The sequence below is a fragment of the Eptatretus burgeri genome, chromosome 6, assembly GCF_056783735.1.
Source record: "Eptatretus burgeri isolate ZD-2024b chromosome 6, Ebu_testis_v1, whole genome shotgun sequence".
NCBI classification, from domain to species: Eukaryota; Metazoa; Chordata; class Myxini; order Myxiniformes; family Myxinidae; genus Eptatretus; species Eptatretus burgeri.
This window is the reverse complement of record NC_140966.1, coordinates 9,800,658-9,827,977: the sequence shown is the minus strand read 5'-3', so window position 1 is coordinate 9,827,977 and position 27,320 is coordinate 9,800,658. Positions and strand designations below refer to the sequence as shown.

The following is a 27,320-nucleotide window of genomic DNA, read 5'->3' as shown; positions in this document are numbered from 1 at the left end:
GAGTGCGGTGGTGCTGGCCACTTGGAAGGCGGGCTCGGACCTACCTACCTGTCTCCCTCCCACCTATCGCCTTTGCCTGTCACTGTACATACCCACTCCCTTAATTTGTCAAACCCCAATTTAGCCCCAACTTATTTTTTTATTGTTTTTATTTTTACTTCCCCACTATAAATCGTCCCCTAACCCCCTTTATCGTCCTTGTTCGGCTAACCTATTCTGTCACCTAGCCTACTCCCAACCCCTACGTTCCCTTCCCGGAGGGGAACAAGGGAGAGCTAACGTCCTGTGCTGAGGCCCAACGAAGCCTCAGAATGGCCTCCCCAGAGTTCGGCGATCTTAACACCAAGTGGGTCCAGCGGCCCACAACGACAGCGAGGGGATGGATGGTGCGGAGGGGTACATCTCCTAATCTACCCTAACCATTTAACTGTTAAACTACCCCGGGGCTTTCAACAAGCGCCTCTCGCTTAAAGTATTGGTTCTAACAACCCAGATTCCCGTCGCCTGTGTTGGTGTCCTCACAATTTCGGGCCTCGCCCCCCCAATTTTCTCTCCGTGCCCTCACACGGTCTCCTGGCTGGGACACGTGGCTCCCTCCGGCAGGCACGACCCTCTGCCGAATCTCCCGCTATGGCACCCCCAGGCACTACACTGCCTCCGAGCCTACCAGCTCCCTAACACCGGGGAGTGCCCCCCATGGCACCTCCCCTGAACCGCACACGTGGCAGGCCGGCCTCCCGGGCCCCTTTCCGAGGGTCACCCGTGCCCACAACACTGCCCACGCGGCTAATGGCGCCCCGGGCCCCCGCACCAAGCAGGCGCACCCGTGCCCACTACTCTATCCCGGCCCCCCATGGGCCCTTGGCCTACCACGGCCGACTAGCCTGGTGCCCGGGGTACCCACTCAGCGATACTCACCTTTCGCAGCCACGCTCCCAAGCCCGTCAACAGGGCTCCTGCACCCCTCCAAATGGGTTTCGAGCCTACATTCCCACCAACAGCAAAACAACCTCCATTTTTCAATTTGACTAACCCAGCTAACTCACTTTATACTGACCCCGGGGTCCCTTGGGCGGGAGTCACTCCTCCCCCCAATCACTCATCGCACCATGCATTCCCCATTCACTCCATACACACAGACCCGCTGGCCTCACTCACTCACCAAGCACATGCTTCCACTTCACTCACCAACAACTCTTCAACACACACACCACTGAACTCTGCCATCCTTCTAACTACCTCCCCTAGCTCGTGCTCCCACGTCGTCCCTTAAACTAGTAGCACGTTCCTTTTAACACTACGTAGCTAAGCTACGTCCCCTCTACACATTCACTGTCTGTCACTGTCTCCGAATCATTTTATTCCCCAACCTAAATCTGGCTACAATCCCTCTAACTAATCCATTCCACGGACTCCATGAGGACTTACCCCTGCCCCATGAAGTCGGTCTAACTAAGCTAACCCTTCCCCCTAACTAGTTTCCATCCTGTGCCCAGGTAAGGGGGTCTTTCACCCCTTGCCCAGGAATCCTGTACACCCGAAAGTGAGGCTTGCTTTTTTTTTTTTTTCATGCGCAGCACCTGCGCGGCAACTCAGAGCTCGCGCACTTTGCACCTGGCCGTGACGTCATGCAGCTGCACGTGTTCCTCGTCCCTCCTTGGACGGTGCCATCCGGCAGAGATACCCCTCCTGCCGGATTCCAACCCCACGTGCAGCCATGACGTCACCGTGCGCAGAAAAAAAACAAGCCCCAAGTCTCGAGGGGTTCCCCACGCGAACACATGTGCTTTGCCCGTTGGAGCTTAACACACACGATCGCGTGGAGAACCCGTCTGGTCCAAATCCATTTACCTGCCTAAACTTTGTCCGTCCGCGGGATCAGCAAATCCACCGCGTGCGTTTCCGGACCGGGACTTCACTCTCGCAAGCGAGCACGTGGTGGTCTCGTGCGTTGCACAGCACGAACCGCGTGCTCACTGCTGGGTGAACCCGGCACGGTCCTCGAAACAACTACAGCCGCTACTCGGCTTTCTCTCCTCTGTCGCCGTCTCCGTCTCCATTCCACACACGCATACCTGCGTGTTACGACGCACACAGTCCACTCCATCACATTCACACCGGGAGACGCGGCTGCGTGCTCCCGCATGCCAACCGACATCTCCCTCTCATACCGCTCTCTCACACACACGGTCTCCCTGGCACACAGCGACCTTGCACACGGCCGTTCACTCACGCGTGCCTCACTACTCACACAAACCATACTACTCACACGTGGTGCTCCATTCACTCGCGCGGGGGCACTCACCCGCGGTGCCTCACCCACACACGCGAGGGCACTCAACCGCTGTGCCTCATCCACACACCGTGCCTCACTCATACACGCGGGGGCACTCACCCGCGGTACCTCACTCATACACACGGCGACACTCACACACGCGGTCTCTTCCACACAACGTCCCTCACTCATACACGCGGGGGCACTCAACCGCGGGTCCCTCATCCACACACCGTGCCTCACTCACACACGGTGCCTCATCCACACACGGCGTGCTGGGAAGCACGCACTCTGGCACCATCGCCACCACACCACTCACACGCGGGGTCGCTTCCACACACGGTGCCGCACTCACACCTTGCACCACACACACAGGGACAACCACACTGGGGATTCGTGTCCCCACAAGGGTCTCCGGGGCCTCTATACCCCCCAAGCTCTCCGTGCACCCGTCCACAGCACCCGTCCCCCCAACCTCGCAAAGCACGACCGAACTCACCTGGTCGTGACTCGCCTCAAGGGGGCATACTCCCTCCCCTCGTTCCTGGAGGAGGCCATCCAGGTGCTCGCACTGGGTCTCTACCCAGTCCGCCAGCTCACCCCCATGATCCTCCACTACCTCCGTGTGTGTGTGCGCGTCACTTACCCCGTCTTCATCGTGTAGTCTTTCCTCTATTTTTTCTATCTCCCGTGTCTCTGCCAACTCTTCCCCCTTTACCTCCCTTGTCTCAACTATTATTTCCTTTGTCACGGCCTTCATGCCCGCCTGCAGGCATCGGCCCATGTTCTGCGTCTCACCCCGGAACTTTTTCATCTCTTCCCTCATTTGCTGTGTATTCGCATCCATCGTCGTTTTCACTTCATTTGTATTTGTATCCATCTTTTCGTTCATGCCTTTCATTTCGTTTTTCATTTCATTTGTGTTTGCATCCATCTTTTCGTTCATGCCTTTCATTTCGTTTTTCATTTCATTTGTGTTTGCATCCATTTTTTCGATCATTTTCGCATTCATCTTTTCGTTCATTGCCGCCAGCATGGCGCATAGCTGGGCCATGTTGGATGCACTCAGCTGAGCCGTTTCGGCAAGGGTTGGGGAAGGGTTTTGGTGGAGAGGGGGGGGGGAGGTGTCATACTCTGCGGCCGCTGCCGCACCCATTTCAGGTTCTGGGTTTAGTTGGGCGAGTCCGTGTTCCTGCACAATCAACATTTCCTGCTCGGGGATTCCATCCTGGACCATGGACTCTACATTATTACACATATCCATTTCTAATACCCCCGGCTCCCGCTCGTCTTGAGACGCCATCTTGCTTCTCGTGAAGGGTTAATTTGCTCGCTCGTAATTTGGAGGGAATCGGGGGTCGCTTCTCTCACCCCTGGACCGATTCCCGTGAATTTAGCCGGAGACAGGACAGCCCGTTTTCCTGTTCTCCGACACCAGTGCCGCGAGGAGGGCGATGAATTTGTATCCCACTCCTGACACCAGTGTTGCGGTCTTCGCGCCCGCCGGCGTGCGAACGGCCACGTAACTCGAATCGCGGCACGTCGCCCACCGGACGGACAATCCAGTCGTGACCCTCTCGGACTAACGCCGGGAACCAGTCACGGGTGGACCTTTCGGTCTCACCGCGATCGAGCCAATCAGCCCCCGCGTGGGATAGGGTTGCTCGCCAAATTCGAACTACCTAAGTACCCACGCGGAGGGTAGACCGGGCGATCGCACCTCGCCGCAGGTCGACTTCGGACACGGGCCACTTAAGCGACCCGTTCCGTACTATCAGAATAACCGAGCGGTGTTATCGTCGACCTCGACGGTTCGATTAATTATCGGGCGTATTCAGCCCACTACCAACCCTTTACGTGAAGCAAGATGGGGATTCAATGGAGGAAAAGACGAAGCGAAGCGGGAGAACAGTTCAACAATAAAGCACATTTATTCGCGACGAACGGAAAGCACACAAATACAATTCCACCAAATGCACACAAAAAAGAAAACACAATTCCATTTACACAAAAAGCAAACATAAAAGTGAAAACACAGTGCAGAGCTAATACCGACTACCGAGCACACGGCAACACTTATACAATTCTACTTCACAGACGGCGCCGACAACACATACCCAAAACCAAGGAAAAGAAATACCTCAAGAATGAGGCGGCCTGAGGCCGAGACCGGGTCGGGCCTACCCGTCTGGTGATGAGACGCGGAGCGGCGATGGCCCCGCAACCCGCGGGCCTCGTGGACAGTGCCTGGCTGGGGGGTGGGAACGGGGCCCCCTTGGTCGCACTATCTCAGCGCGGGGGGAAACAGGAGGGGGTTGCTGATGCTCGGGGTATAGAGGATCTTTATTATGTGCGACGAGCGTCTCCACCTCGGCCAGGTCGCGCTGTCGGCCTCCCTCGGGTGCAGCTTCCTGCACGACGCGAGCACCCCCTCGTCTGGTGTCGCCGCCTTTCCACAGCTCCGTCCCCTCCGTTCCGACTCCAACGCACACGACGAGCAGCTCCACCGCCCGCGAAGTCTTGACCCTCTGCTTCCGACTCTCCTCTTCTTGACTCTCCGACCTCGTTCTGCTCCTTCTCTCGTTCCCGTTCTGCTGACTCTCCTTTGCGACTCTTCCTCGTTCGACTCTTTCTGACCCTCTGACTGACGAACACCGTCCTTTTATCCCCCCGTAACTTCGCCTTTGACCCCTCCCTTTGACCTTTCACCTCGCTCCCCATTGGCCCGAGAAAAAGTGGGCGTGAAGGCTTTTTGATCCACAAATTTGCATATATCGATCGTTCTGGAGGCGGGGCCAATTCGCCCCTCGCTCACCGATTGGACGGCAAAAAGTGGGCGTGTGTCGTTTTTGATCCGTTTTTGAAGCAGAAAATCCGTGATTTTGTACACGCTGTTCGACGCGCGTTCTGCATGAGTCCAACACCGGTACCCACAGCGGGGCAAGAACGGTGGCGATGCTACGGTGGCGAGGTGTGACGGGAAGGTCGTGGCGGTTGTGGTGAAGCGGTGGTTGTGGTTGTAATTGTGATGGTAATCCTGGCGGTTGGTCCAAAATAAAGATAGTAAAAGAAAAACGGCTATCCTGAAGAGTCGCAGCACGTATAAATGACATGTATTCCCACTAGACAACGGGTTTGGGCCTAACTACACATGCACTTACCGAGATACCTCACCTAAGGGACCTGAATGGTGGTTTGCGAATCTGGTAACCACAACACTATATATATATGGATATATATATATATATATATATATATATATATATATATATATATATATATATGTGTATATATATATATGTGTATATATATATATATGTGTATATATATATGTATATATATATATATATATATGTATATATATATATATATATATATATATATATATATATATATATGTGTATATATATATATATGTGTATATATATATATATGTGTATATATATATATGTGTATATATATATATATATATGTGCATATATATATATATATGTGTATATATATATATATATATATATATATATATATGTGTATATATATATATATATACACATATATATATATATAGATACAGATATATATATATATATATACATATATACATATATATATATACATATATATATATATATATATATATATATATATATATATATATATATATATATATATATATATATATATATATATATATATATATATATATATATATATATATATATATATATATATATATATATATATATATATGTACACACACACACACACACACACACACACACACACACACACACACACACACACACACACACACACACACACACACACACACACCAGCTTCAAGCATGCTCGTCTGCTTTCACAAGCGCTTCTCAGCTGAGTATGCGTCATCCTCTGCAAGCGCTCTCACAGAACGTCCGCTCCAGACAAGACACTCGCAAGCCATTATTTTTTATCGTTCCGGACACTCCTCAACCTCATCCCTCCTCCTTGCTTGCGTGTTCTCCTTGGATGTATTTATTTTTTATCTTATGTTATAATAGCACTTGTAATTTATAGTGTTATCATTTATAAACTTAATTTTGTGCACTTCACTTTTGAAATCACAGTAGAGTATATCAATTTATCAGAATTATCACGGAACAATCTTACCTACACAAGATGAGAAAACCTTCCACCAAAAGCTTCTGTTGTGCTACCTTGTACGCTTTTGAGCTTTCGGAGAATCTTTGAAGTACGCATTTAGTGTTTTTTTATTGACCACGCACGAGTACCTGAGTACCAGTTATGTGAACCCCTGCATATATCACAGCCTGCCACAGTGTTATGTCACATCCTGTACACTGTGCAATCATTTTTCTACTTTCGGATTGCATCCCACCTAACTCGTCCGTATTTTCGGAGTGTATTTTATTGGGTAGTCGATCTTGTCTACCCTTATTGCCAGGTTTTCCGTCGTTATGTCTGTCTGTCTGTCTGTTTGTCTGTCCAGGCCAGTACTCCATTAATCGTAGGCCGATTTTGATGAAACTCTGGTGGTAGGTTCATGCCATGACCTAGTTGTGCGTGTTTGAGAACCGTTGCTATGGACCCCTCGGTTGCGTCGTAACGGGCCTTTGAAATTAAAAAAAAAAAAAAAAATATATATATATATAGAAATTCAAAAATCAAACTATGATCGTTTGTGGGAAACACATTCAGCCTCCTTGACAAAAAAATTCAGCCCACTCCCATGAAAACTGTCGGAGAAGATAGACTTTGAATGAACCCTGGTCGAAAAAAATAAAAAAAAACGAAGTTCGTTATATCTCAGAGACTATGAGTCAGACATACATGAAATTGGTATGGTAGGTTCAGGGTATGTCCTAGTTATTTGTGAGAAAGAACCGTTGCTACGGACGCTTTTGTTGGCAAGTAACGGCTGAAAAACGACTAAATTCGACTTGATCGACTACCCATGTCCCCCTACCGGCTTGTTTCTTATATGAGTGAGTGGGAGCGGGGAACAGCCTGGGCCTACGACTGGAATCGAGGAATCTCATCAGCCACCTTCAAAGAAAAGAAGGCCTCCATGTCGGAAATATAATCCAGAATAATGAGCATTGAGATTTGTATTTACAGGATCCGAGGATGAACCAAAGCCACAGTGCATTATTTGTCAGGAGGCATTGTCAAACGAAGCGCTTTAACCTGCAAAATTGCACCGCCATTTATCCACAAAGCATCCGGAATGTGAAAAGAAGCCACTTGAGGTTTTTTTTCAACAAAAGAAACGGGAACTTTCCCATCAGGAGTTTTCAATGGATAAAATGACAACTACTTAACAGTGGTTTGAAAGCATATTTCCTGATTTTACTGAGGATTGCAAAGTCCAAAAAAACCCCCACACAGTTGGGGAAGATCTTGTGATGCCCTGTGTGTGAGGGGCGTGTAAATGTTTATTTGGCTCCAAAGCTCCAAAATAAATAGATAAATAAAAACTTGCCTCCACTCCAATTTCAAATAATACAGTTTGTCGTCGCATTCGAGACATGTCACTCGATAGAGAAGAGCAACTTGTTCAATGTCTTCGAGGTAAAAAGTTTTTCCATTCAACTTGATGAATCCACAGACGTTGCTGATTTAGCTCATTTACTGGTTTATGTGTGGTATCCTTGGGAAGATGAAATCGTTGAAGATTTCCTGTTCTGTAAACCTCTGCAAATTCGAACAACAGGTGAAGAAATCTTCAAAGCTATTGATTCCTACATCTATGAACATTCTTTAAAGTGGTCGGATTGTATCAGAATATGCACCGACGGTGCACGTTCAATGAAGGGAGTACACAAACATACAATTCAGCGGTTAAAACAAGTTGCCCCAGCAGTACGAATAACCCACTGCATTGTGCACAGAGAAGCCTTAGCAGCTCGCCATTTGGAGCCAGAATTATACACCGTTCTGACAAATCCCAGGCAAAAATAGCATTCTTTTCCTGGAGTAATTCTCTGCAGACTACTGGAGTAGGACCTGTTACTTACTGCAGTATATGCGGGTACTATTCTCATATACTATAGTTATAACTGTAGTATTTATGCCTGGGATACAGTGAAAACAGTAAACTTTGTTAAAGCAAGGCCACTTAATTCTTGTCATTTTGCTGCACTATTCAATGAAATGGGAGCTGATCACGTCCAACTGTTGCTGCACACCCAGATCCGCTAGCTCTCAAGCGAACGAGTCTTGCAACGTGTATTTGAGCTGCACAAGAAACTGGACGAATTCTTGACAAACGTAAGCTACAGCCATGCAAGGCGATTCAAAGACCAACTCTTTCTTGCTAAACTTGCATATTTAGCTGATATATTCAACCTTCTGAATTATCTCAACCTTTCACTGCAAGACAAGGATACTGTGATGGGAAATTTATTTTAAAATATGAGCTTTGTGGTTTATTGTTTGGGTGTGGCCCAATTAAACCGAATGACTGATTTAACTTCACAAATAAAGGCTATTAGCCCAAATAATAAATATATTAGCAAAAACCGAGATGACAGACAATGATTGATTTCAAAGCTCATTAGAAACATGATTATTACATTCATTTTATGAGTATGTATCTGTGATTCGGTATTAATTATACCCATGTAGGAGTAGTGATTAATTTGATTGAAGCTTGTGTAATTACAAATATGAGCCCGTTGGACATGCATATAATGTACATGACGACATAACTGATACAGCTCTGTATTCTTATTGCTACATAAACTAATAGCAAACAACATACCGATGCTTTTAAATGCTTGCAAAGGTATAAAGTTGATTGCAAAGCATTGTAATTAACTAAAGTCGTTTTTTCAACATATATGGAGTTGTTCACCAAGACGGATCATGGATAAATAACCTATCCCAGAGTAAAGGCAAATGAAAGTGTATATTTTTTGCATCATGTCCTTCAAGAGAGGAAGCAACCCACACATTTGCCTGCACAATTGATGGAGTGGGAGATGAATTCCCATGCTTGCATATTGTGACTGGTGTTCCCATACTCGCACACAAACTCTCTGCAGATCTGGATAAAATCACAAGCTGATCCAACATGTGGAACATGTCTTTCATTCCTGACAAATCTCGCACTCTCACTATGTCACTCTGAAAGAACCGTCTGGAAAAAAAACCCCATCTACATTCTCAACAATCCTCTTGAAGAAGTCCTTTCATTCAAGCTTCTGTGTCTCACTATCTGCCATGATCTTTCCTGGGAAAGCAACATTTTCAAGCTGGCCTCCAAAGCCAGTCGCCGACTGGGCATACTTCGTCATGCAAAGTTCTTCCTTGGCACACCCGGGCTCCTGATCACATACAAAGCTTTTATCCACAGCCTGATGGAGTACTGCTCTCCGAGATGGAGTACTAGATGGAGTATTTCGGATCATTGGTATCTCCCGTGATGAGGCTGAGTCTTTGTCTCTCACACCACATGCAGGTTGGTGGTCATTCTGTCTTCTTCAGTCTCCTCTCTGGCCTCACCCCCCCCATGCCCTGTCTGGGATATGTCGCCCCCCCACCCCATATTTCTACAGGGCGCTCAGGGTCTGCCAACAACCCCTCCTGGTAAAACTACCAAAATCAAGAATCACTGCTCACCTTCACTCTTTCATTCCACTTTTTCCCACCTTTGGAACAAACTCCCACACTCTTTTCAATCCCACTCTTCCCTCCTGGTCTTCAAAACAACTGTTCACCACCATCTCGTACCTTCCCCCATCCAAATCCTTGATCTTTTCTACCCCTGTTTGTCCACCCCAAACCCACTTCCTTCAAATTCCCTGCTTTCCTTCCTGAAAGTCCCCGTCGTGTAAGGACCTGAAAGTCCCTGTAATGTCCATCTTGTTTACCCTGTGTACCCCGCCCCATCCCTCTCCCTTCCACAGATCTCTACTCATGTCTCTGTTCCCCACTGTTTTTTCCTTCCCTCTCTCCATTTTGCCACACGGCGTGTTTGAGCTTGGGCACTCGAATCCGTGGACATCGGCTTGTCACGAGCCACATTCGTGCCTCCGACACTTTTTCTCTCATCCATAAAGCATCACCAAGTACTCTGTGTCTTGTCTGCATGTTGTTTAAGGTTTATCTCGTTAGGGTCCCCTTCGAAACCCGTAATCCGTAGCTCCCTAGTTAAGAGCGGGTTATAGATTAATTATAACATTGTCGTGAATGCTTTGCTTGTGTTGTGTTCCCTGATGTGTCCCCAATAAATCTGGCTGATTCGTATGAAGTTGCCGCTTTGAATTAAATTGAATTAATTAGTGCCGCGCCGAGGAACGATCCGCTCGATTTGGATATAAAAACCAAAATGGTTACAGACTGGCAGAATTCACTCGGTATCTGACAAAACCAGTCTGTAACCAGGGTCTATTTCCCCAGCTGGCAAGGCACAGGTGTACATTGGTTTAGTGATCTGAGGCGCGTAACCCATGAATTGTGCCGAGCCAGCCGGCGTTATAACCCCAGAGACGGCGGTGATTGATATCAGTCGTCCGAATCCTTAACACTGGGGTCATGAGTCGGGTGCGAATCCCGTCACCGCCGGAATCCATAACAATACATATCGTTTTTGGCCCTATCTCTCAAAGTTGAAGAATCACTTTATAAATTAAATAATTCTCGTATCCAGATCTGGATTTGGATCTTCACCAAAATGTAATCCGTTCAACCTTGTTACACACCCAACCTGCCCACCAAATTTCATCCAGAGATATCCTGCACACAAACAAACAAACAAACAAACAAGCAGTCATTGACTGGTACTTACGAAATCGTCAACTTGACCTCTGACCTTGTCTAATAAAAGCTGTCTCTAGAGAAGGTAGCGACGCAAACCAGAAGTTTCTACGATGATTCTGTACCAAACCATCAAAAATCGAATATTTGACCTCACTGTGACCTTGACCTTTGACCGATTTTGACTAAAATCTAATAAGCACGAGCCATCACCCTCCTGAATCATGTGGTGTAATTTGACATTGGTAGCTTCTTCCGTTCTCGAGTTATAACTTTTTTTTGGATGTTTGACCTCAGTGACCTTGACCTTTGACCCATTTTGACCAAAATCTAATCAGCGCTAGCCATCACCCTCCTGAATCACGTGGTGTAATTTGACATTGGAAGCTTCTTCTGTTCTCGAGTTATCCTGCCTACAAACAAACACACACACACAAACAAACACACAAACAGAGGACGGAAGTCATCAATATACTTACGAAATCTTTAGATTTCGTAAGTAACAAACAGAAAGGGGAGAAAACATCACCTCCTTCATGGGGAGGGGAACGTTGTAATTTTCACCTCCGATATTACCTTTTTGGCTTAAACAGAGATAATTTAAATACTTAATCTAACATATTTTGACAGTATAAAATTGAAATGAAATATTTTATCAAAGTACAATACAGTAAAATACTGTGTAAAATATGCTGTGGTGGTGGTAGAGAAAGGGGGGAGAGAGTGAGAGTGAGAGTGAGTTATGATCACATGGAGGATGGAAGGCTTGCTACTTGCAGTCCCGGCATGGATTTGTAATCTGTTAAGGGTGCTGGGAATGACCCTCTTCATCTTCGTGTCAGACACCGTGAGGATATTTAACATCCGTCAACAAATGCTAGCAGGCGGGACACCCGGTTTAACGGTGCGTACCTCTTGGCCATCCTGTCCGTACACACACATGAACCTATCAAACCAGCCACGGCTTGCAGCAAAGGTCTCTTTAGCCACGGCAGCCGAAACGTAACTCTCACTCTCCTTTTTTAAGTCGTCGTACAGACTTTTAGCTTCCTGCTGTATGACGGCTTCACTCACAGGCGACCTCGTTCTATTGAGGTCCTCAATCCACATGGCCAGCATACGTTCCATCTTTTCCACGCAAAAGCTCCTTCGCTTCGTAATTAACTTGGTTGTTCATGGAGGAGCGCGTTGAGCACTTTCTCAAATTTGTTCTGCATTTTTATAAGTCGTACATACGGTTGTTGGAGGCAAACCTAAGTGCCGACCAACAGCAACAGCACGATCACCACTCACCATTTTGTGGATAACATTCAATTTCACCTCCAGATTTACAGTTTTACGCAATTTCTTTGCCACAGGGCCACTCTTATCACTACTATCACGCTTAGAACTCATGATGAAGATTTTGGAAGGACAGGACGTCTGAAGAGCGCAAATGCAGAATAAAGTACAGTGCACTTTACACCGAAGTTACGCCATTCAAGTCGCGTGCTTTGGCTTTTCCATCGCCAATTTTCCTGAGTCAATTCAATTTAATTACCAGTGGAAGAAAACTTTCCATGTTTTACGTGGACAACAATAAAAAAATGTTAACACAGTATGAACAATGGCCATGGCGGCAGAGTGTTTGATTGCGGTGCCATCTAATCGGTCGAAATTTACATTCCGTACTGGAATATTTCATGCAGGACAACAGGTACAGGCAGTGTGACCACTCCTCATTTTCATAAATGCCAAGGTGAGCCAATGAGAAAAGCCAAGAATTCACAAGGTTTCGGAAAAGCGATGATAATAGAAAACCTAAACGCCAAGAAAACCGAAAGAAAACCAAGACGCCAAGGTGAACAACGAATAGCCAAGATCTTGTGAAAAAGCCAAGGAGTGGTCACACTGGGTACAGGAACAACCCGACAAGGGCACAGGCACAGAATGTCGATGTTCTTCCATCCATGAAGCTCGCCTTTGCCGGCACGCACACAGGCACGGCACAGACACGCACCGTTTGTCGTTGGCACGTCATCATTGAGGTTTACGGAGGTTAAATAAAATTGGTGAATAAAATGTAATTAACATTTTGCAAAGATTTGACAACGTACGATAATTTTGAGCTTCCAACACGATATTTCCACTTTTCAGATCCGGCAACACCGTACGAAGGCTTCCGGTGCACACAATAGCACGGTTTGCCGTGTCGTCAATGAGGTGTGATGTAGCACTCACTGTACAAAACCTCCATAACACTTCAATGCAGACATGTCTTGAAATGGCAAACCACGTGTGCCTGTGCGTTTCATAACGTTCACGATCTCGACGTCTCGGAGTAAGACTGGGCGGTTCAGGAAAATTGGCGACGGAAAAGCCAAAGCACATGGCTTGAATGGCGTAACTTCGATGTAAAGAGACGTAATTCAAAGCCTGGGTACATATTGATGGACGACGCAACTTCAAATCAATGTAAATCAGGGCAACATAAATCGAGGTATACCTGTAGTGTATTTTTCTGCATTTTCATAATCCATCTGTTCCCCTCACCTTTGTATTCATTTTATGATATTCCACACTTTGTTGTTCAACTCTTCCATGAGTTTGAAGCATCGAATAAAAAAGTACAAACAATTGACAAAGGTAATAACCAATGAACAAGGAAAACCCCTTTCAACAAGAATGATGGCGACCCCTACCAGGATGGTAATCTCTCGCATGTATTCCTGCCCCAACCTGGTGAGCTAAGGCACAGGGTTCCCAGGGTTTGCACTCTTCCCCTGGAGCTTTATCAGTCGCTTCATCTGCAAGAAATAAGCACAATGCAAAGATAAGAATGTTAGAAATAACTTCAGAGGAAAAACACACTAATTACAAAGCAATCATGTTGTTCGACAGATCCATTAAACAAATTTTTAATGCAAATATTTGTCATTATAATAAATTATTTACCCCCTCCCCCCATTTTACAATTTATGAGCCACAATCCTCTCCATTCACCTAATGCAACTTGAATGATTATATCAGCAAGCTTACTCAAGAACATGATTTTCCCAAAACGTAATCCCTACTTCCCAACACAAAATTAATGATTTTTTTTCTTAACAACTAGCAAAATGGCTGATGATGGAGAGATGGTTAGAATGACAAAAACTTTCCATTTTGTTGAAATTCCTCATTAAATAAATGAAACTAAATGATGCAGGTTAATTAAATAAATCAATGACTCCAGCGAAGTCGATGGAACACCATCGCAAATCCCCACGCTTCCCATCCAAAGCAAAGTTGAAAAATGCCAAAACGTTTCACTGGGAATGACCCAATATCAAATTTTGAGTGAAATTGTTTTTGTCTGTTTTGACCCCTGTGACCCCAAGTCAAGGTACACACAGTACCTTGTTCATGTGTTTGACCCCAGTGCCATGTGGTGATCACAACTACAGGGGGTCCTCGCTGTTCATCCAAGATACGTTCCAGAAAAGCTGGACTTTTATAACGAAACGGAGGAGAGCGAATAATTTTTCCCCGTAAGAATAAGTGTAATTAGGGGGGGATCTGTTCCAACGCATAGTTTACGTCCGATAGAACACCACTCAACAAGATTAGCAATCAAAAAATACGTATGAAACACAGAAAGCAGAGGAAAAAATACAATTTATTGAACAAATTTTGAAACCCAAACACCTTTTTATATTACTATATCTTTTAACAATTATATAATTATTATTTAGCAGTCTTCCACATTGAAAGTCCAATTGTCTCTGTCAAGATGCCTGCATCAGTCTTTCACAATCGAAATTATCCTTCCCACTAGACCATGTGGTTTCCCCCATGGTCAGAGGTTCCAGCCTTTGTGCCAGCACACGCACTCGCGCCGCGAAACCTGCCATCCGTGCTGTGAGCCACTGCAGTGTCCACACGGGACCTCACAAAGAGTTCCCACTGGTGCCACTCCCACTACGGCCGGCACACCCACTTCGGCAGTGCCTGCAGCATGGGCTGCGTCCAACGATGCACAGCATGAGGTAGAGTTTGAGAGAGAGAGAGAGAGAGAGAGAGAGAGAGAGAGAGAGAGAGAGAGAGGAAGCAGTGCATTGTGGGGTGGAACGCCTGGTTTAACTGGTCTTCCCTCCAAATGGAAGTTAGTGTGGGGGAATTGTTGGATATATAATGAAAATGTTCCAAAGTAACTTATGCACTTATCACGCGGGATGAAACACGCGAAACTTGTAGCGGAAACCCCTTGTCTCAAGTTTGGTGAATTTATGCACAACCGCTTAGGAGGAGATTGTCTGATGGATGTAAAGATAGACAGGCAGATATACAGACAGTTGAAGCCAATTACAATATCCACACGTTATTATTATTATTATTTTTTTAAAGTGTGGGGATAAAAATCACTCATTGTCATCCTATGGGCTAGCAGGGAAAGAAAAGATAAAATCAAATTTGATGACAATGAGCTTGTAGGTCCAATAATCCATATAGTTGACAACCATATTTCATAGATCAATCCATCCATCCATTGGGACCATACTCTGTGCAGAGCGTTGATGCTGCCTAAGCAGTCTCCTCGGCTATTGGATACAATCCTGGACGGGCCACCACTCCGACACAGTATACCAGCAAGCTGGCACTCATTTTGCCGACCTCGGAAGGATGACAAGCAGAGTCAACCCCACCTGGTATTAATTCAACAGCAGAGCAGGATTCGAATTAAGGATCCTTGGATCTCAAGCCCACCACCCTAACTATTAAGTAAACACCAGGCAATATAGATCAATGGTTGTGCACATTTCTCATAATGAAACAAATTTTAGCCATTATAAAAAACACAAAAGCATCTTTGGTAATGACAACTTCATACATTTAAATGCTCCTGGAAGAAGTATCTCTTTACCACAACCACCAACTTCCACCATTCCCACCTCGCATCACTACAACCCCGTGACATAATTACCACGCCACCATACTTTCCCCTCCATTGGTATTTAAAAAAATGCAATCCTATCACCCACCATTACATTTTAAATCTTTATCAGGGAAAAAAATGTTTTGGCCTAAAACTTTATGAGAGTGTTCAAAAGTATATCCACTGTCATTGTGATATAGCACTGTGGAAACCAAGTTACATACATCATAAATGGAGGTTTGGAGCTGTGTGTGCCTTGTTCATGCATGTACTGTGTATGAAAAAGTGGAAGAAGAGTTAAAATGACAACTATATTTGCTTTCATATAAATAGTGACCCTTTGTCTCATTTATCTTTCATCGACTGAGTGGAGCAATAGTTGCAGACCTGTAACTGAACAGCCGAGCAGGTCAAGACGTAAACCCGCTCCAAATGAGGACCAGGTACGGGGGTAGAGTCGTAGCCAGCGTAAATCTTGGTGTGGGAATGTCCTAAGCACTGGGATATCTGCATCCTGTGACCCCTCAAACACCTACACAATGTGGGAGAAAGTTTTATGGGGATGACCAGCCTGGAATATACAGTACAATATATCACAAATTCAAAATTAGTCAGAAGTTCTGGCAGAATAGCTTCATAATATTTCACCATGAAGCATAAAACAGATCTTACTCCCATTTAAAGTTGCATACCATTGGTTGGTGGGATCCATTTTCTGAGACTGCAAGCCATGTCTCTCCATCTTTGCTATATTTCAGATGAAACTCTTGAACAAAAAGGGGGTCTCGCGTTTTTTTGCCATTTGTGAATTTCGCTTCCCCTTGTACTCCCTGCAGTAGCAAGCCACCCACACGCCGGATATCTCCGAGGTCCACTTGGATCCATTCCCCATTGCTCAGAAGACCCCGGTTCCGTGGCACCCAGCCTCTATTGGCTAATAGGTGACCTTGTGGTGCTGTCCAGTGTGGTCCATTATCTGAGGAGGCTGAGAGCTGAAGATGAGGCAAAGATCCCGCTGCCATGTTTAGTGACTGAGAACATGGTCGGTCTAAGTGGAGTAAAAAAATAGAGACAAACCGATAATGATGAAAGCTAAAGGGGGGGGGGGGGGGGGAATGGGAGCTTTTTCGAAATTTCTGAAAATATTTTAACATTTTTGGTGCAAAGGATTCTGAGCTGATATTGTTATATAATTTACGAGTGAATCATGCCGATTCATGGTTGATATTACTGCATACATTTTAGAATGCAGTTACATAAAAAAAATAACCAATCAAGAAGAATCTTCTTAAATGAAAGTTAAATGTTAAAGTTAAATGTTAAAAAAAGTTAAATGAAAAAGGGAAGAAATAAAAAAAGCGACTGCTGGGAAATTTTAGTGCAAATATAACAAAGGAGTATTTTCCTACAAATGTCATGGCAACTAGGTTATATCAGAAATAACTAAGACAAGATACAAGGTCAGAATGTTATTATTTTAACATCATTTTTCTTAAGATTTCGACTCCTCCTGCGATTGTTTTTAAAACCTATTTCAACCCTCTCAGTGGATGCTTTTCTCCTGGTCCTCAAAGTACTCTTTGAGAGCATTCTCGACTTCAACGTTGCCTTTAGAGGCATCAAAATATCTCTCACATCAGGAGTGGAAGCAGGAAGTAGTTCGGATAAATATGGTAAACTTTTCAGTCACATTTCCGCTGCTTATGCAGTTGCACCACGAGAGTTGTGAGCTATGTAATCCTCCTGGAGAAGAAAAAAAATCATCAACTGTACCTACTGTTTCATTTTTGGAGTCATATCTTTTAATCTTTCAGTCTTTCCAATACTTAAGACGAATATGCCCAGTTATTGTACTCTCTTGTTGAAAATGGTCAATCTTTAATATTTCCTTGGAATTTTAAAAGGTGTCATTAGCCGTATCCTTCCCAGCCAAGACCGACTTAGAGCTTACAAGGTAAAGAGAAATCACGGTCCTGCTTCTTGGCAAAACTTTTTCCTTTTGACTCGGAATCAAAACTGAATTTTGTAATCAAAGTCAAATTGTTTAAAAAGAGGAATTAAAATGTTCGCCATTAATTATACCTGACAGACAGAGCGAACATGGATGTGACATCAATATTTCAATCCATCCATTGGGACCATACTCTGTGCAGAGCGTTGGTGCTGCCATAGCAGTCTCCTTGGCTATTGGACACAATCCTGGATGAGTCGCCACTCCGACACAGGATACCAGCAAGCTGGCACTCATTTTGCCAACCTCGGAAGGATGACAGGCTGAGTCAACAACACCTGGTATTAATTCGACAGCCAAGCAGGATTTGAATTTAGGACCCTTGGATCCCAAGCTCACCACTCGAGCCTTTAAGCCAACACCAGGCATACATTTGAATAAATCAGAGGTAATTTGCTCATTGAATAGAACTTACTCCAATAAGCACTGATTTCCTCGGCACTGATCTTGCCCACATCCCCACCCCAAAACGTCGCATGAATATTTTGCGAAACAAGTATTTTTTTTGCAAATGCATCACAAAAAGTGAATCGCATGTGAAGCCACAGCAAGACTTAGGCAATTTGTCAGGGATTTGCATGAACAAAATGCTTGTTGTATGATGGCCGGATTAAAGACTGGTAAAGCCTGGTTTCCTTGCACTCCCATTGCATATATGACATTATGAACTGGAATTGGATTTTCAAGCACCCGGTTTATATGTATGTCTGAAACTTGTAATCGAACAACCATGTAACTAGAATGCACAGACTGTATAAATTGCAAGATTGAAACTTGCACCTGTTTTTGTTTTTGTAAAAAAAAAAACACATTTTTGTGAAACGTAATTTTTTGTGTTTTGAAAATCTTTTTCTTAAACACCAATTCGTGAAAATTAATGCTGAAGATGGAAGTTTGAAAAATTTGATGCAATTTTTTACTCTGAAAAGTGAAGAATTTTTTTTTCAGAAAATTCCAATTATTAGATTCATGTACAAAATTTAACATTTATGCCTCATTATCATGTGTTGGTAAAAGCAATACAAGGACCTTAGTATTTGAAATTTTATTTTGTAGAACTTGATAGTTCTAATGCGTATCGAGTTATATCCATATTTTTCCTGGTATCCATTCATTTGTTTTTTTATTCTTCTCTTTCTGAGCTCACCTGTTCGAAGAACCCCCGGCTATAGCGATACCCCCGGCGTGAGCGTGAAAATGTTAAAGTTTTTGGTGCAAGTTATTTAGAAGCTTGCTATTCATTTAATATGTATACTCGGATGCTGATATTTGGCATAGAGGTTCCTTGGGGTATATTATTGATGTAGTGAAGTTGAAATTTAAAAATAATTTCAAATGTTTTAAATTTTTGACCTGTTTTGAACTTAACTTTTTTGTAGCACATCAACGTTAAAGTTTTTGGTGCAAGTTATTTTTTAGAAGCTTGTCATTCATTTAATGTGTACTAGGATGCTGATATTTGGCATGGAGGTTCCTTTGGGGTCTACTATTCGTGTAGTGAAGTTGAAATTAACAAATGATTTTAATTTTTTTTTTATTTCAACCTAAGATGGTGTCAAAGCCACCCAATGCTCGCCTGTTTATACTAGACGCTTGCCATTCATTTAATATGCGTACTAGTTTACTGATTACAATATACAAATACATATATTGCTTTAAAATTATTTGGATCAGACTTCACTGCAATGCTTTCTAAAAAATATTATTAGACTAGTCTTTTAAAAACGATAAATGTATAAACAGGCGAGCATTGGGTGGGTTTGACACCAACTCTGGTTACAACCACCCTTTTACATTTTCTGAATATCTTTATATTGCCAGAACAATGACACTTTTACGCAAGTACACATAACTTTATGGATCCTACCAGTGATGCTGCATCCATAAACCTCTGAGCGCAAGGCGATGGCACCTTGCCAGGTCTGAGGATGTAATCGCAAAAACTGTGTCACCACTGGTTCTTTCAGTGTCTGAAGTTTGACAGTTGTTCCATCAGTGTTTCCCTCAAATTCCTGCACCAAACACATCACAATATCCATGTAATATGCATTTTGTGTTCTCCTAACATCTCATGTCATATGCATGTCACCTTTGGTTCATGTTCTCAAAAACAACGTGAAGCTACACATCAAGTAGTTCCTGTCTATTTATCTGACCCTATTACAGCTTGGACATTTGGTGATCAAACATTCGTCAGTTATGTTCTCAGACTGTGGAATTACTTAAGCATTGCCTTATCGGTCACACCTTATAAAATTGCTTTTAAATACCTATCTTTTTACAGTTGCTTTTTCGTAATTGTCACCCTTCTCAGTGCCATTGCCAATGACCCAATTGAAATTTTTTATTACTTTTTTTCTTGGGTAAAGTGCTTTAAGATTGTATTTGAAATTAAAAAGTCACTACATAAGAAATAAACGGATTGAAATAATCTCACAACGTGTATATAATATTTGAATGTGAACTCTGATCAGCCTTTGTAAATGATCAACCTTAGTAAGATGACCAATATAAAATATATTTTGGGATTGGAAAGATATGTCTTATCAAAAAGTCTTCGGAATTTTCCTCCTTTTTATCAATGCAATTTAGGTTGGAGTGTGTGGTAAGAAGACAGATTTGGGAAAATCAAAGTTATCACTGGGAACAAGAAAGTGTTGGAATGCAGCAACATAGTGTATGTGCAGTTTGAAATATGCGATAACAAAAGCTCACAAAACCCACATGGGCAGTCATGCCTCAAGTTGGCTGAACCCAGGGAAACACAAATGACTGTGAATGTAAAAGATCACAGTTGTATAACTCGGTTGCTATTGCAGCAATGTTGATTTAATTTATGGCAGAGCATAATCGAAAGAAAAAAAACATTGTTCTCGTGCAGAGCCAGCAGACGATACTCCATGTCACAACAATTGTCCTTTGGAAGGGACATCAATCAGTAGGCTTTATTAAACTAGAACAGTACTCGCTGGAGCAAATACCTCCGCCAAGGTGAACAGTTTACGTTTTGTATTCCACTGATAAGCCGGATCTGGAACCAGACCTTAACCAAAATCAAAGTGGCTTCTTACTGTTAACGAACTAACTCATCCACCGAGTTTTGCCTGAAGTCATCAACAACTTTTTGAAATATCATGCTTCATATCGATTTTGGCCCATCTCTCAATGGTAAAGAATCACTTAAAAAAATTATTCTAGCAGGATCCGGATCAGGATCTTCACCAAAACCTAATCAGTTCTTCCATGTTACACACCCAACCTGTCCACCAAATTTCATCCAAATCCGTCCTCAACCTTTTTAAGACATCCTGCACATAAACAGCCAAACAGGTCAGGTAAGGTCAGGTATGGGAGCATGCGCCGGAGCAGCATGTCACTGCGTCCACTTTCAGCCGGTACTCCAGGGGCCTCCATTTGGCCATCCTCCAGGCAGATGCCTGGCCCATCCCCATCTCCTTGAGATGCTGGTCAACCTGCTGCAACCACGAGGCACATGGTCGGCCCAATGGCCTCCTCCACTCGCGAGACTCCCTCGCTGAGAGAATCTGATGAGCAGGATCAGTGTCAGGAAAATGAGCCACACTGGGAACAGCCACAGTTGATGCTCACAGACTATGCAGGTACCAAATCTCATTTGAGTCTCTCTCAGCAGCTTCTCATTGGACACAAAGTCTGACCAGCGATAGTCAAGGATTCTCTGAAGAGACCTGGTACCAAAGGGATTAAGTCTCCATCTCAGATCCCTGGTCAGAGTCCAAGTCTCACATCCATAGAGCAAGACTGAAAGCACAAAGAACCTGAAGACTCGGACTTTTGTCCTTCTACACAGGTACAGACAGTGCCACACCCCATGATCCAGTGAATCCATGACTCTCCAGTCTGGACCCAGACATCAACTGACCTCTGGCTCACAGCCAGCAGAGACATGAATATCACTGCCAAAGAGAGTGAATCTCTCCGTGACCTCAACATCCTCACCACAAACAGGCACAGACAGGATAGCAGCATCCAAGATGTCATTGAAAGCCTGGATATTAGTTTCGACCCCGGAAACCCGTAATCTCAGCAGCTCCAACTCCTCATTCAGCACCTCAAGGGCCCCCAAAAGGATATCCAGAGTCTCCGTAAAGATGACTGCATCATCTGCGAAATCAAGGTCAGAGATCTTGACATTCTCAAACAATGCACCGCAGCTTGATCTCTCAGAAATCCTCCCCAGAATCCAGTCGAGGCAAGCGCTGAAAAGTGGGGAGGGGGCAGTACACACCCCAGACAAACACCGATAACAATTGGAAATAAGTTGGAGATGATATCACCATACCTCACAGCACTCTCAGTACCAGAGTATAGTTCAAACATGAGATTGATCAGTTTTGGTGGCACCCCACAAAGACAAAGAATCCTTCAGAGGGCATCCATATTCACCGAATCGAATGCTTTGCAGAGATCCACATGGGCTGCAAGCAACCCCTGCCGAAACTATCGTCTGTGTTTGTTGAGGACCTGAAGGGCAAGGACGCAGTCAATTGTTGACCTTTTTGGTGTAAACCCTGACTGCTCTGGACGCTGTTGCTCAAGCAGATGGTTGCAAACCGTATCAAGAATTATCCAAGCAAAGACCTTGCCCGGCACTGAGAGCAACGTCACCCCCCGGTAGTTGCTGCTGTCCTGGTGATCACCCTTCTCTTTCAAGAAGGGGCCAACAAGGCCCATATTCCAGTCAGTTTGGATGATTCCTGTGTTCCAGGTAGAGCATAGAACTGCATGGAACGACATGAGTGCAGCATTTCCACCAGCCTTGAGAAGTTCGGCACAGATGTCAGAGATCCCTGGAGCTTAACTCCATTTCAACTGGTTCACCGCAGCCTGTTTTCCACAAACGAAGGTGGATCACAATTGATTGGAGGGTCAGAAATAGGGATCATAACACCCCTGACGTCCAACTCAACAGCTGGTGGATCAGCCTGGTGCAGCCGCTCAAAGTAACCAGCCAAGCAGGTGTTCACTTCAGAATTCTCTGTCAAAAGCCCACCACGCTCTGCTCTAACTGCAGTATGCCGAGGGATGGGCTTGAAGGAACGCAATGCGTGAATTCCACTGAAAGTAGGACAAGAATCACATGACCACAGGTGATGCTCTACCCCCTCACAGATTCCTCGCACATCGGCCTCCTTGTCCACCCTCAGCGCACGTACAGTTTTACACCTTAACTCCCTGAACAGCTCAGCTCTGCCATTCAGCCTGGCCCTGAGACTCTGGTCAATGGTATCCAGTGTCCCTTGAGAGACAAAATTCTTCTTCACTCTCTGGTGAGTTCTAAGACATCCACTTGCAAGATCAAGGATGGTGGTCTTGAAGGCCCTCCACAACTCTTCAGGATTTCCCAAAGCACTCAGACCCCCCGCCCCGCCCAAATCCCCATTCAGCCTATTCAAAAACTCCTCAGCTACCCTCTCATCCTTAAGCTTGCCAACATTCAGTTTGGGCTGGAGTGGTACCATTCTTCCAGATTTAAGCTGAAACTTCAAAGTTGCTACCACAAGTCTGTGGTCAGTATTGAGGAACTGAGCACTCCGCTAGACCCTGCAGTTCTGGATCATCCTCCAGTAACCATCAATGAGCACATGGTCAATCTCCTTTGCCAGCACACCAGCGTTGGAATACCAAGTCCAGCGATGAGCTTGTGGGCGCTGAAACCATGAACCAGACACCCTAAGTCCATGACTTCTTGCAAAGTCAAGGAACTTAGTGCCATTCTGGTTCACAGTTCCAGACCCATGGGGACCAACACATGTTTCATAACTGTCCCTATCAGTTCAAGTCGATGCCTTGAAATCCCCAAAGACAAGAAGAGTATCTCGTCTGGGGCACTGATCAACCACAGACTCGAGCGTGGCATCGAATGCGTCCTTCACAGTGAGATCAGAGCAAATACAGAAACCAGGGAAACGACACCCAAGAAGTGACAAATCATTTGTCTCATTATGCGCTCGTTGACTTGTGTTACCTCAATTATCATTGGAGTGAGCTGATTGGTCACAGCTACAGCAACTCCTTGGGCATGGTAAACATCAGAGTGACCAGAACAATAGTAGGTGTAACCACTCACCATGATCTCGCCACTATCCGGTCTACAACACTCAGAGAGTGCTACAATACTGATGTTCAAATTCTTGAGCTCAGATGATAACAGAGACAGGTGATCATCCTCTCTTCGGGATCGGACAATCCCGGCACCCACCCGAAGGAACCGCCTCAGGTTAACCCAAGGAGACCGCCATCTGATGGATGACACCTCAGCACCACCCTGACACACACCACCGCAATCTGACCCGGGAAGGTTACCCCATGGTTTTTCTCATATCATCAAAGAGTAGGGGTCCCGAAGGCTTTGCCCCAATCCCCTCATTCAGTGAGTTGCCCTGCGGAAGGCAGCTGCACAGGAGGTACTCCCACAGACTTGGTTTTCACAGATAAGCAAACAGACAGAAAGGGGTGAAAACAACCTCCTTCGAACTTCGGTGGCGGAGGTAATATCACATTTGCGAGCTCACAGAAAATGTTTGTTTTCAAGATTGACTGATCTCTAATTGGATTGTGGATTTTATATCACTAATATCAGATGCTTGATGTAACTTTTTGGAATGCAAGTTTTCTACCAAGTTCACCCATTGATGAAATGGCAGGCACTGCATTAACGTATTCAATGGGAACAGTGGTGAGTTTGAGGTAAATGTGGGAGTGCACCAGGGGTCGGTACTAAGTCCACTTCTATTTGTAGTTGCGATGGAGGTGCTGGCTCGGAGGGTAAAGAAGGTTTTACCGTGGGAGCTGCTGTATGCAGATGATCTGGTGTTGATTGCAGAGAGTATGGATGGACTGAAGGAGAAGATGAACAAGTGGAAGGAATGTATGGAGGCAAAAGGTTTGAAGGTGAATATCGGAAAGACGAAGGTGATGGCAAGTGGTAAAGCATGTGGTGAGGTGGAAAGGACTGGGAAGTGGCCGTGTGCTGTGTGCAGGAAGGGTGTCGGAGTGAACTCCATTCAGTGTACAATATGTGCTAAATGGGTTCATCGAAAATGTAGTGGTGTGAGAGGGTCATTAACCAGTGTGGCAGCTACATTCAAGTGTAAGGTGTGCATTGAGGGAGCTGTAGATGAAGGAATTGTTGAGTTGGATCTTGGAGATGGTGTGAAGCTGGAAGGGGTGAAAACATTTTGCTATCTATGAGATATGCTGAATGGAGAAGGTGGATCAGACTCTTCGACGGTTGCGAGAGTGAGATGTGCATGGAAGAAGTTTCGGGAACTCAGTGGCGTGGTGACGAAGAGGGGAGTGTCGTTGAAGCTGAAGGGAAAGGTGTATGCTACATGTGTGAGGAGTACGATGATTTATGGGAGTGAGACATGGGTACTGAACAAAGAGTAGCAACAAAGGCTGGAAAGGGTCGAAATGCGGATGGTTCGGTGGATGTGCGGAGTATCGTTGAGAGAGAGGAAGACAAATGATGACTTGCGGAAGATGATGGGAATAGAGTCTGTGTTGGACCTTGTGAAGAGAAACAGGTTGAGATGGTTGGGTCATGTGTTGAGGAAGGATGAAAGTGACTGGGTGAGAGGAGTGTTGGAAATGAGTGTAGTCGGAAGTAGAGGACGGGGAAGACCGAGAAAAATTTGGCTAAAGGTGGTGGAAGAAGAAATGTGGGCAAGGGGATTAAGAAGGGGAGATGCAGAAAATAGGGTAAAGTGGAGAAGGTTGTCATGGGGCCCGCAAGGCTAACCCCTGCTTTAACAGGGAAAATGGCCTTTAAATGCTTCTTGTTGTTGTTGTTGTGTTCCATTCAATCACAAATATCTATCCATCCATTGGGACCATACTCTATGCAGAGCGTTGGTGCTGCCTAAGTAGTCTCCTTGGCTATTGAACACAATCCTGGACGGGTCACCACTCCGACACAGGATACCAGCAATCTGGCATTCATTTTGCTGAACTCAGAAGGATGACAGGCTGATCAACCCCACCTGGTATTAATTCAACAGTCAAGTGGGATTTGAAAATCAGGATCCTCGGATCCTAAGCCCACCACCCTAACATCACAAATACGCAACGAGACAACACAGTCATGTATCTCTAATGTTGGACTCACTTCAGCCAAAAAGCTCCAGTTAATGCCATCAGCACTGATCTGCAGCCGATATTTTGACACAAACTGTTCAAAGCCAAGTGGTCTTTGTCCACCACCCTGTGTGGCCACTGCTGTAACCAGCTGCAGTGTGCCAAAGTCCACCTATTAGGAAGAAAAATATTTTGGTCAGTAGATTGTGGGTCACATGTCAGTGTGCAAAATAGCTTTCTTTCGCAATTTATGCAGAATAACCTTCACCCTTAAGAGCAATGTGGTAAACTGCAAGTCAATGTTAAAATGCTCCTCCACCTCCATGTTTTGTTTCATAATCGAGATGAACTCCTCAAAAATGTTATGAACTAATGCCGAGTAATTTCTGTACCTCTCCAACTGGTTATTCAAATCACCACCCCAGACCATGGGATTTCTTTTGATACATTAACTAAGCCTTCCGAAAGCTTCACCATGGGTTGTTATCATATTAACCTGAATCCACTTCCTACGCAAACTGCTGGCTGGTTTCCAGACATGTAGTGAGTTCAGTTGTGCCAACAAAGGCAGCCCAGATGGAGTGGAGTCTGATGACGTCACGACAGCACCAGGAAGATGACCCACGCCACCGAAGCCCATTGGATTGTTGCAGGCTGAGACTGTGTGAAAGATTGTTGATGTACATTAAAGACTGAAAAATACAATCACGCTCCATCAAATGCTGCTTATTTCATTGCCAGCATAAATATATTTAACGGATACCAATCAGGTTTCAGTTTAGAAAATATGAGTCCCGTTTGGTGTTCGAGGGAATTAACTCTCGAGTTCACAAAGTTTGAGTAGCCAGTTCACACATTTTGTTTCCTGTAATTTAATATGTCCCAAAATTTAAATTTCAGTTTAAAATGCCCCAGTTTGTAAACTTTGGGATGGGATATTCATATTTTAGAAATCAAATATCTGCTTTGGACTAAAAATCATGGTCGAGGTTTGTTTTTTTTTTGTTTTTTTTATGCCTGGTGTTGGCTTCATGGTTAGGGTGGCGGGCTTGGGATGTGATGGTCCTGAGTGAAAATCCTGCTTCTTTCCGTTGAATAAATGCCAGATGAGGTTGACTCAGCCTGTCATCCTTCCGAGGTCGGCAAAGTGAGCCATTCGAGTATCCTGCGTTGGAGTGGCGACCCGTCCAGGATTGTGCCCAATAGCCCAGGAGACTGCTTTGGCAGCACCGACACTCTGTACGGAGTATCGTCCCAAT

The 27,320-nt window shown here is 44.7% G+C and overlaps 1 protein-coding gene across 6 annotated transcripts in view; it reads right to left on the bottom strand.

Moving 5' to 3' along the window:
* The window catches only part of LOC147024227 (neuropilin-1-like), a 112,696-nt gene that overhangs the window by 42,587 nt on the left and 42,789 nt on the right, over window positions 1-27,320 (bottom strand). For all 6 annotated transcript variants that reach the window (XM_085883923.1, XM_085883920.1, XM_085883925.1 and 3 more), the window contains 6 exons: window positions 26,558-26,721; window positions 26,093-26,233; window positions 19,811-19,955; window positions 16,625-16,980; window positions 16,320-16,464; window positions 13,720-13,824 (listed from right to left, as the gene is read on the bottom strand). In XM_085883923.1, coding sequence (XP_085740049.1) covers window positions 13,720-13,824; window positions 16,320-16,464; window positions 16,625-16,980; window positions 19,811-19,955; window positions 26,093-26,233; window positions 26,558-26,721 — 1,056 coding nt within the window. The remainder of the gene's footprint in view (window positions 1-13,719; window positions 13,825-16,319; window positions 16,465-16,624; window positions 16,981-19,810; window positions 19,956-26,092; window positions 26,234-26,557; window positions 26,722-27,320) is intronic.